At 34.7% G+C, this 10,591-nt stretch overlaps 2 protein-coding genes across 2 annotated transcripts; one reads left to right on the top strand and one right to left on the bottom strand.

Moving 5' to 3' along the window:
* The first annotated feature begins 4,372 nt into the window (after positions 1-4,372).
* On the top strand, positions 4,373-5,968 carry LOC127091123 (40S ribosomal protein S18). Its single transcript, XM_051029679.1, has 4 exons — positions 4,373-4,557; positions 4,654-4,814; positions 4,911-5,099; positions 5,681-5,968. Exons 1-4 carry the CDS (start codon positions 4,555-4,557, stop codon positions 5,784-5,786), a joined length of 459 nt encoding a protein of 152 aa, XP_050885636.1. The 5' UTR covers positions 4,373-4,554; the 3' UTR covers positions 5,787-5,968.
* Positions 5,969-6,532: 564 nt separating this feature from the next.
* LOC127091122 (UDP-rhamnose/UDP-galactose transporter 6) lies at positions 6,533-9,370 on the bottom strand. The gene is made up of 6 exons (XM_051029678.1): positions 9,120-9,370; positions 8,137-8,378; positions 7,834-8,018; positions 7,554-7,754; positions 7,267-7,428; positions 6,533-7,086 (listed from the first exon to the last, which is right to left on the bottom strand). Exons 2-6 carry the CDS (start codon positions 8,264-8,266, stop codon positions 6,793-6,795), a joined length of 972 nt encoding a protein of 323 aa, XP_050885635.1. The 5' UTR covers positions 8,267-8,378; positions 9,120-9,370; the 3' UTR covers positions 6,533-6,792.
* Positions 9,371-10,591: the final 1,221 nt, after the last annotated feature.

Raw genomic sequence — 10,591 nt, 5'->3', positions numbered from 1 at the left:
TGTCTACTTTTATTTACTTCGTAAAGGGCTTACTATTTGCACCCTACCATTTTGAAGATTTAGATAAATTATTCAAACATAATTTATATTTTTATATTAATATTTTAAAAATTAAAAATATGTTAATGATAAGTATTTTTTATCATTCAATACAAAAAAAAAAATTCTCTATTATTTTTTTAACTATTATCTTCCATTATCTTCCAAACTCTCAAACAAATTCTTGAATTCCTAACTTTAAAATTTGGGCATGTCCTATATACAACAAACTTTCTTTGAGAACAAGTCAAATCATAGTTGAGTATGTGTTCAAAATTTGAAATTCATATTAACAACATACATACACATAAAATAAAATCTGAACGCGACTTAACACACTACACCAAACTCAATCTCATAACCACTTAAAATCAAAGTTAAAATGGAGTGTATCTTTGATAAAGTGATTTAGTTATAAAATAAGTGCGTTCAGATTTCAATCTTCGGGCGCTACGAAGGCTTTTTTCGAATTTTCATTGGGTGTGTCATCACTACATGGAGTTTAGTGAACAACACCCATATTTTATTAATTCAAGTAACACTAATGGTTGTTGGTGCTCGTGGTGGCATTGGGATCGGTAGTTCGATTTTTTATTATTGGTTCAAAAATTCAACCAAATATGATCCAATTTAATTTGGACTAGTTTTTGGATATCAAAATTACAAATTATATATGTTTGGGGTCGGTAAAAAGGCCAAATAAGAAGGCCTAATTCTCAGGCCCTGCGGAGAATATCCATATAACAGACGTGGGAACAGATGGAACATCATCAAAAGTCAGACATTACTAGTGTAACGTCCACCGTTAGATCTGATCGGATGACTCCCCGCATCTCCAACATGGTTAGATTAAAGCAGTTTTAACTGCCTACCACATATAAGTCTGACGACACGCCATTGTAGGTATTATCTCACTTTCACTCTCAAACTAATTATCTATGATTTCAATAACTTTGGGGATTGAAGTGCTAACCTGGCAGGTCATCCCGACTCTACTGCATTAAAAAAGCTCATTCCCTCATTATTATGTATTTCTAGTTCCACCTCAAAACAGTGGCACCGTCTATATGAATCAGCATTTAATTCTATCAAAGACCAATGTCTATTCATCGTTGCTCCACCTATCTTCGTTCTATTATAACTTTCAATTGATTTTGTCCAAACTATGGCAACATTAAATACTAGACTAATTGCTCAACAAAATTATGTCCCTGTTGTTGTGAAAATTAACACCCATGATCTCGTCGGAGAGGCTCCACCGCCTCGAACAGAAGAAGTTAATCCAGTACTAGTAATTTCTCTTTCTATTTCGACTCCTCTGATTCCAATTTCTCTAACCATCGGCCAAACTAATCTCCTAATTTTACTGATCTTTCAACCTCCTCAACAGTTCAATGTCAAACTTCAAAACAACCTCTATTGAAACCACATATCCTTAGACAAGATATGCATAAAATTCTCCAGAAACTCCAACCCAGCCTAGGCATGCAAGGAACAAGTGAACTACTTAAAACCAGTTACAACTTAGTGAAGCAATAAAACTCACACTTCTTGTCCAAAAGACTCATTATAATTAAGGAAAATTTACAGTATGTTCCTCATAGAAACCACTTCATGCACGAAGCGATGTTAGACAACAACCATAAAATCACACCTTAACTAATCCTAATTAATATAGCATTTCCTCGTTGGATAACTCACAGACCATCATGTATCCTCCAACATCAAGGTAGTTGATTTCCTCTTTATGGTACAAAGGGTATAGACGATGACCATATTCCTCTAGAAGCACATCATCTCTATCAATCACCATCGCGTTACTCCTTGATGGAATACAAAACTAATGACGAAACACAAATTCCTGGTCAAAGAATGAACCCCTTTACAAAAACATCCTTGACAATCAGATATTAAATTATCTCAAAAAAACTCTAAAGTTAGACAGCTACAACGGGACGCGTGGACACTGTGCTCGATTATCACCACGTGTGGGGTGCAACAAAATGAAAATTGATCTTCTTGATCCTCAGAGGATTCAACATGACATGGTTTAAGACCTTCCAGACAGGTACATCAAATCCTAGAAGGAACTTTACGATTATTTTACTACCTAACTCAACACATTAGAGATTGCGAAGAGGTCAACATTAAACCTTAGACACTCAAGAAGTCCTTTCTTTACTCTAGTCAGTAGATCATCACCTACCAAAACTGATTGTGATGGGTGATCATCAATTTGGATGATATCAAACTCGCTAGCGGGAATCAACTTCAAGGTCTTCATCTTCACCACGTTTGACGTGTTAAGCTTATTGTATTGCAAGTCTTCGTACTCACCGTAAAGCTAAATCTATAAGTGTTCCATATGAAATATAATATGATCATTGAGACACCAGCCAATGGTTCTATAGCCACGTCGTTAGTTTGTATAAATTGTCCCATGTCCATTTATCGTAAAGATTTTGGAGTTGACTTAATTTACTTACCCTTAAGTAAACTGTACATTATTTTGGGAATAAACCAGTTATCGTTCAACCATGTTCGCATAAACTTCTTTAATAAGACAATGTTGTTTCTTGAGTCGAAAAGTAATAAGGATTCAAGATTTATATCTGCCAATCAAGTAGAGATATCCTTGAAACAAGATGCTTAAGTTCTCTTGATGCTAGCCTCCCTGCAAATAAATAGTGAAACTTCGATCACCAACCTTTATGTTGTGTTCGAATTCCCTGACATCTTCCTTGATGATATTAATGATTTTCCACCTGAGCTTGAAGTCAAATTTGTTATAGACTTAGTACCTTATAATTACTTTTGTACATGACACCATATAGAATGTCCACATCGAAAGTGGGCGCGCTTAAGAAACAGTTGGTGAAGCTATTACAAAAGAAATTTTCCAGGCCTAGTGTGTCACCTTGGGGAGAATTAATGTTGTTGGTTAAAACGAAAGATATTAGCATAAGGTGATGTGTGGATTATCGCCAATTAAATAAGGTCACTATTAAGAACTAATATCCTCTTATGAAGATTAATGATCTTATGAACCAACTAGTGAGAGCTCGTGTGTTTAACAAGATTGATTTGAGGTCAGGATACCATCAGATTCGGGTGAAGTCGGAAGATATTCCTAAGAATGCGTCCAAAACTCGTTGTGGTCATTATGAGTACTCAGCTATGCCTTTCGGTGTGTCTAATGCACCAAAAGTATCCACCAACAACTTGACCGGAATGTCAGCGGACTGGATCTCGACTTCGGGGTGTTCGCTGGCGTTATTTCATGGCAGCTCGGAGTTGACGTAACTGTTTCTTCGATGTCAGATCAGTGTATGGTGGATCCAAACGACACCTATATGAGATTTTGGATTCTCGAGACTCCAATTTCTTTGGCTAAGACACTTTTAGAGTTCAAATCTAAGGATCGAGCATAGAATCATGGAAATTGTAGGAGTCAAAAGTTGTTTCCCATAGATTGTGTCACTGTTCTGCTGCATAATCATAAATGGAAAAGATTGCGGAAACTATGACTAAGCAAAGCTCTTGAAGCACTACGACGATGTGCCATCGTGGATTGAAGGTCGCAATCACGATGCTTCTTGAAACAAAGATGTCAGTCTTGATGTGATGTCGTTAATTGGTGTTTGCTGTCTTCATTGCGGTGGACCTAGGGGGTACTTGTATGGTTAGTACTCCAACGCTTAAGTCATTTTAGGGATGAAAAATAGTGATAGTGAAAGTGAAAATTATATATTATGTCATTGAAAATCTTTTATAAATGTATTTATACCTTGAAACTATCTAGGCATGTTAGATAATAAGCCTTATGGTATTAGATCTTTGGCCGATATAGAACAATTAATTCCAAGTCTTTGGTCGACACAAAACACTGCTTTAGTAATCTTAGTAATATGAAATTACTCTAAACATATTATGTGGTAAAGACCTTCTAAAATTCCAATGATCATATTTTTTTTCCTGCCATGTATCTAGTTAAATTAGTTTATAATATTTTTAAGATTTATTTTAATAATTATCTATTTGATTTTTTTTAATTGAATGTATGTATAAAAATTATTTATTTATAGAATTTAATTGATATACATTGACAGTGTAAAGATTTTTTACATTATCAGTAATCAAAATCATTAATTTATTTAAAATATTTGACTTTTATTTTAATCACTTGAAAAATAATACAAAGGGATGACTATGATGCATTGACCGTGTAAATTTTTTTACACTAACAGACATTTCAATTAATCTCTTATTTATATACTAATTTCATATTTAATTTAATATATTGCTTTTTAGAATTTCGGTTCTTTAACATTTCTCAAGGGCCCAGCACCAAAAAAACTTGTCCGGGTCAAAATCGTAAATCTACATATTCAGCAGATTATAAATTCCATATAATCTCAGAAACCCTAATTCTTCCCGTTTACATCTTACTTGGCCACAGTGCGCGACAAACCGCCGTCGTCTCCGTTCGCAGGGAACCTTATCGCCTGGCCTAAAATGGTGCATTCCTCATCACATCTCGATTTCATCCGTCTATTGTACCATGTTTCTGAATAACCACTGATTTTGTAATTTTTTTTTGGTTATGAATGATAGTCTTTGGTGGCGAACGAAGAATTTCAGCACATTCTGCGTGTGCTGAACACCAACGTCGATGGGAAGCAGAAGATCATGTTCGCAATGACCTCCATCAAGGGTATTGGAAGACGATTTGCTAACATTTGCTGTAAGAAGGCTGATATTGACATGAACAAGAGGTTTGTAATTTAGTTTTTGCATTGTATAAGTAAAAATCCTATTTTTTTGTTGTTGCTGATGAAAAATGAGTGATATTTTGTTATTGGGATATTTAGGGCTGGTGAGTTGAGTGCTGCAGAGTTGGATAATTTGATGACAGTGGTTGCCAACCCTCGTCAATTCAAGGTACCTGATTGGTTCTTGAATAGAAAGAAGGATTACAAGGATGGTAAATTCTCTCAAGTTGTCTCCAATGGACTTGACATGAAGTTGAGAGATGATTTGGAGAGACTCAAGAAAATCAGGTATTTGTTGCTGCATCCTTTATTTCATTATGGCTTATGTGGTGATCAAGTGATTGTTTGCTTGCCTGTGTATTCTAAAAGTTGTTTACTGGTTTTTAACCAATTAACCAATGACTTGTATTTGAGTGTAGGATATTGTTGTCAATGCTAGTATTGAAATATATAGGCTTTTCCCAGCACTTTTACTATTTATGATCTTCATGTTGATATAGGGGCAAATGTATCTTGAGATTTGAGATGATGCAGCATAAATAAATGTTTTTAGGTTGCATTTTGGATAAGCAATTTAATTAAGCACTTGTAGTGGAAGTGCTACTTCTTTTCTTTAACATTAAAATAAAGTCCTTTTTATAGAACTTAAGTTGAAAACAGTTTATGGATTTGTCATTAGCTAATTCTTTATGCCCAAAAGAATTTCATAAATTCTTATGCAGGAAGATAAGTTTAATAAGCTAAATGAAGTAGGCTTTTGTTTATTGAAGGATGCACGTGGAGAAATTAGGCACTTGCTGGTTAATATATTTTTGGTTGTTGTGTTACCACCTGAAGACCTGAAGATTAACATCGTTTTTATTATGCAGAAATCACCGTGGTTTGAGGCACTACTGGGGCCTTCGTGTTAGAGGTCAGCATACCAAGACTACTGGCCGCAGAGGAAAGACTGTTGGTGTCTCGAAGAAGCGTTAAGCTGTTATGTTTTGATGACTCGGAGATTAGATGATTTTGCGGAATTAATATTTTAAGTTCAATAGACATGTTTCTTATACCAACTTTGTATGATTGTTAAATGTCCAGACAATTTATTTCAATTTTGTTTGGTTTTTGTTTTAAAAGTCCTATTAGTTGAATGATATTGGTATTTCTTTGCATTGGAAATGATCAAAAAGCTACTTCTCAATAACAAATTTCGAAATGTAGAATTTAGAGGATCGTTGATTTGGTATTGTACAGCACTTTCATTTCATGTCACAAGTGGTGTTAAAAAAAACTCCAGTGTACTAAAAAAGTTGAAGTTGTGTTGGAAAAACAATCTTTAAGCTGTTGAGAAAATCAATTTTCAACTTGTGGCTTAGAGCACAAATTAGCATTTTTATTAATTCATCCAACCTTGCATTTTTGGTTATTTCATCCCCTTTTCAATATTTCTACGCAACCATTCTCTATGGTGCAAATCTTGTGGCAATCCTTTATTCATTCTCACTGCTGCGTATTTCTACAATGTTACTTTTTTTCAATTCTAAGCACTTTGTGGTGTTCCTTTAATATTTTCACTTGCATTATTCATATTTATAATTAATATATTGACAAAGATTCAACCCAAACCAATAACCCTTAATATATTGACAAAGTCTTAAATTTATAAGTTCAAATGCTCTATTATGTGATCACAAAAATTTCATTATTAATTTCAAGACATGAAAACACAGATCACATTTAAGAGTCAAATAGATTCATTCTGATCATGGAAAAGATGAAAACTTCCCAAGAGAACATACCTATAAACATATACCAACAACTAGTATCCAAAACAAGAAATCAAATTTGAAGAATTACAAACAAGGTTAAAATAATTAGAACCAATAAGGTTTAATTTTATATAAAAATAAATACTTTTCTAAAATCAACTATTTGGCGTGCTCAACTTTTGCAATTTGCAAACAAAACCATCACATAATGAGTGAACACTGTCAAACTATGACCGGCTTTCTGTTTTGTTGGTGGGGAGAGAATGACTCCAACGCTCCTTCCCGCCAGGCTTCGATGATGCATTGCCATACCACATCATTCCAACCACTGCTATTATCATACCTACAACTACATGAAGATTGAGACCTTCCCTCCCAAAGAAAAAGAATCCCATTATTAAAACGAGTATTGTCTTCATATGACCAAGTACTTGGAAAGACACAGCACTAAATCTGCCTATGCAGATGAATTGGCTGAGGTTGGTCCCAACCGCAATGGTGCATGACAGGACTATGAACATCTGCCAATCACATCACAACAATTGATTAGTGAAAATTAATGTAACAAATATAAGTCAGTGACAGATTCTGCGAGTCCTACAAAATTGCAAACTCATTTTCCGAGAACTATATCATCTAGGAGCTATTTGTTTAATTTGATGGCGTTGCACTCTTTCTGTTAAGCAGAACTTAGAACTTACCACAGAGGGTGTAGCATAAGCAAATCGGTCAACTCTGCTGTTGGTCAACCAATAATCTAGAAAAGGGCCTAATAACAGTAGTGATCCAGCCTGCGCGGGTGCTGTATGTCCCAAAAGGTTGAAAGAACTTAGCGAATACTTCCGTTGAAGATAATGAACATACTGCATGTAAAAGATTTGAAAATCCATCAGTTTTGAGGAGTTAAGTTATGGCCCATGCCCGAACTCTAAGAAACAAATAGTAAATGCAATATGTTACACCACATGTAGTGGAGTTTCGAACTTACATATTGCTGCAGAGAAGTGCTCCACACTGCTATAAAGGCGGCAACAAAACCTTTCGTGTTTACACTCACATCAGTAACAGTGCAAACACCAACGCCCAAAAGAACAACACCTATGCTCAGTTTTGTGTCTCTTGAATAGCGAATCTTGTCCAAACAAACTTCCAACAAGCAGGACACAGGGATCATACTCAGTTTTGCAATCTGCCAATGGTTAACAAAGAAACAAATTTAACTTCTGAAGGCAGTGAAAGAGGAATACAAAAAATTCAGCCCAACTCACTTGATAGAATCCAACTGAGTTCCACATAAGACTGACATTCATTCCAACAATAGAAAAGTTAGCAAAGAAAACAAATTTTAGAAGTTCGGAGAAGGGAAGATGAGAAGGCTGGACGTATCCCAGCATCCGTAGTACAACCGTCATTAAAGTTGTTGTAACAAAATGAAGACCCGTCAAAGTTGTAGCTGCAGCAATAAAGTCAAATCATACTTAAAACAAGATATGGAAATAATCTGCAAGTTTTATGACATAGTAGTATACCAGTAACAGAAAAATGATCAAGAAATTGGTAAAGTAATTTACCAAAACTGAAGCCATAACCGCCCATCAAAGCTTTGTTTACAATGATAATTCCAACAGAAGTGACAACGTTGAACATCCATGCAGCAGCATCTACGGCTGCCTTCTTCTCAGCCTTGCTAGAAGGAGCCATGTTCTTTTTAATCCTTCACAACTTAACACCGATCTCTTTCAACTAGCCTCCATAACATTCCGTCCACGTTCAAATAATGCAGAAATCAACACATTTAAGCAAACAAAGAAGCCTGGCAAAATGGAAGGACATGAAATTTCATTTTGAAAAAAAAAAACTCAACAACTATATTAATATATTGGCCAACTTAAGATTGTACGAAGTTTTCATCAAAATCACACCACAATTTCTTTTAAGAACAGACTCACATTCATCTATAATATGATCTTTGGTTCATTCCGGCACAAGCAAAATCAACCCAATTCAAGAGTGGTGAAGTGAATCATCAACATGAACAAAATAGATCTTGAATCAAAAGTAAACATAAAAGTTCAATTCTATTCAGATCATATCATACACAGCAACAGCCCCTTAAAGTGATGTACTAAGATTTTTCTGGGTTGACACAAAAGGGCACAATACAAATGCATCCGTAAAAACCACAACCAATTCCAAATTTCTAATAATAATTTGGATTTGGTGGTTGATTCTTGTCAGATAGAAAATTCACAAGAATGTCACTTGATCCTAAACCAATTCAATTCAAATAAATCAAACTCCAATATACATCAGCATAAGGTTTCACAATGCACAACATTCTTTAATTCTAGGAAAACAGATCCATAGAGGGTCTCAGATCCAGAAACGTGACATTGAAAAATAAACATCAAATAACAAAAAGTGAGATCAAACACAGGTATGATTCAATGAATCAATAAAAATAATAATAAATAAAAGAAAATTGAGAACATTGTGATGGGTTGAGAATGTGTTAGGGAAATTGAAAAGGGAGAAGGAAGGAAATGAAACTAACCGTGATTAGAAGTTGGAGTGTGTTGGGGGAAAATGGAAATTGATCTGAGGTTGGAGTTGTATTATGGAGTTTGCAGATTGAAACGCACCAAAACAAAAATAACGCAACAAAAATGTTATGTTTTTTTTGTATGTTTGATGATGTGTGATTTTGATAGTGTTTAATTAAGAATGTTTTCGGATTCTTTAACGAATCACTGTCAACCCTGCCCAAGTTTAACGTTTTTCATGGGCGACAAAGAACACAAGTTTCGCTCTTATATATCCCTTTCTTTATTATCGACCAAAATAATGATTAATCACACTCAATATATAGATTTTTTTTATTAAAATAAAATTAACTCGCGTGTTAACATGTGCAAAACAACAAATTAAGATGTCACTATGGATCGATAAAATAATCCAATTAGATCAGTCTAAATCGAAGACTTAAGAGACCGTACACTGGAATTCGAGACCATATTCGTCGTAATAGTTGAAATCAATTCTACTCATTCAGGCATTTCACGTCTCATTCATTGATGACAATTTTAACTGTGCATATATAAGCATGATTGCGCGTTACGCCAAGGTATCATTCATTCATTCTAGCAAGTTACATCTTAGTGATCTCATTGACTTGGACGATCGAATGTTAACCTAGTAGGTACATCCGCTTCTCCACTTACTAGAGATTCTTATTATTGTATCGAAGAGCTTCCACTATAATTGTCATCAGCATACCACTTATCTTATGTTCCACATCAGAATAGTGTCCAACGGTGATTTTGGTAAATAACCACTTAGTTTTAAATTTATTGTTTGAACGACCAGATTAATAAATCTTGAGGAATGTTGTGCGAAATTTCTGGAAGAAGAAATGTGCATTAATGTTGTTGAGTATTTGTGTTGACTACTTTGAAAAAATGATTAAGTTTGAAAGTAAACATAACAGTAATTTTGACTAAGTCGAAATGGTAACTTGAATGAAAATAAAAAGAAGTAAATGTAGATGAAATGAAAATAAAAACTTTATTTGCATAAGCAAAAGTTAGTAGGCAAATACATTTTCTTCAGAGACTCGTTTCTCGTTTGCGTATGAGTACTTTGAGTTTGTATTGAAGTTTACAATGATTTTACCACTCCGAATCCTAGCGCTAGATTCCCTCATGATAGTACTATGAAACTAACTGTATTCAACATTCAATTATCTTCTATCTGACACGTCACCTTTGCATGCTTCACTTGCCTTTGATTGGGGCACCCTCATCACGAGGTCCTCATAAATGTACTCACCAGATGTAATACTCATGTTCCTTATCAATCTAAGCTTGACTTTTGCACTGTTTGCTGCTTAGGCAAAGTTCATAGATTTCCTTCCACTCATTCTACTACAATATATAATGCTCCCTTTGATTTAGTTTTTGTTGGTGTATAGGAACCTGGACCTATGGTGTCCTCCTCTGGTTTCAAATATCTACTAACATGTGTGGA

The sequence above is a fragment of the Lathyrus oleraceus genome, chromosome 6 (genome assembly GCF_024323335.1).
Source record: "Lathyrus oleraceus cultivar Zhongwan6 chromosome 6, CAAS_Psat_ZW6_1.0, whole genome shotgun sequence".
NCBI lineage: Eukaryota > Viridiplantae > Streptophyta > Magnoliopsida > Fabales > Fabaceae > Lathyrus > Lathyrus oleraceus.
The sequence above is the reverse complement of the archived record's forward strand: the minus strand, read 5'-3'. Positions and strand labels throughout refer to the sequence as shown.

Excerpts from the sequence above, each read along its gene's own strand:
- LOC127091123 (XM_051029679.1), top strand. Across the intron at positions 4,815-4,910 it reads GATATTGACATGAACAAGAG|GGCTGGTGAGTTGAGTGCTG; the intron begins GTTTGTAATTTA and ends TGGGATATTTAG. Across the intron at positions 5,100-5,680 it reads GAGAGACTCAAGAAAATCAG|AAATCACCGTGGTTTGAGGC; the intron begins GTATTTGTTGCT and ends TTTATTATGCAG.
- LOC127091122 (XM_051029678.1), bottom strand. The coding sequence starts at position 8,266 with ATGGCTCCTTCTAGCAAGGCTGAGAAGAAGGCAGCCGTAGATGCTGCT. Across the intron at positions 7,755-7,833 it reads ACTCAGTTGGATTCTATCAA|ATTGCAAAACTGAGTATGAT; the intron begins GTGAGTTGGGCT and ends AACCATTGGCAG. Across the intron at positions 7,087-7,266 it reads CTTATGCTACACCCTCTGTG|ATGTTCATAGTCCTGTCATG; the intron begins GTAAGTTCTAAG and ends TGTGATTGGCAG.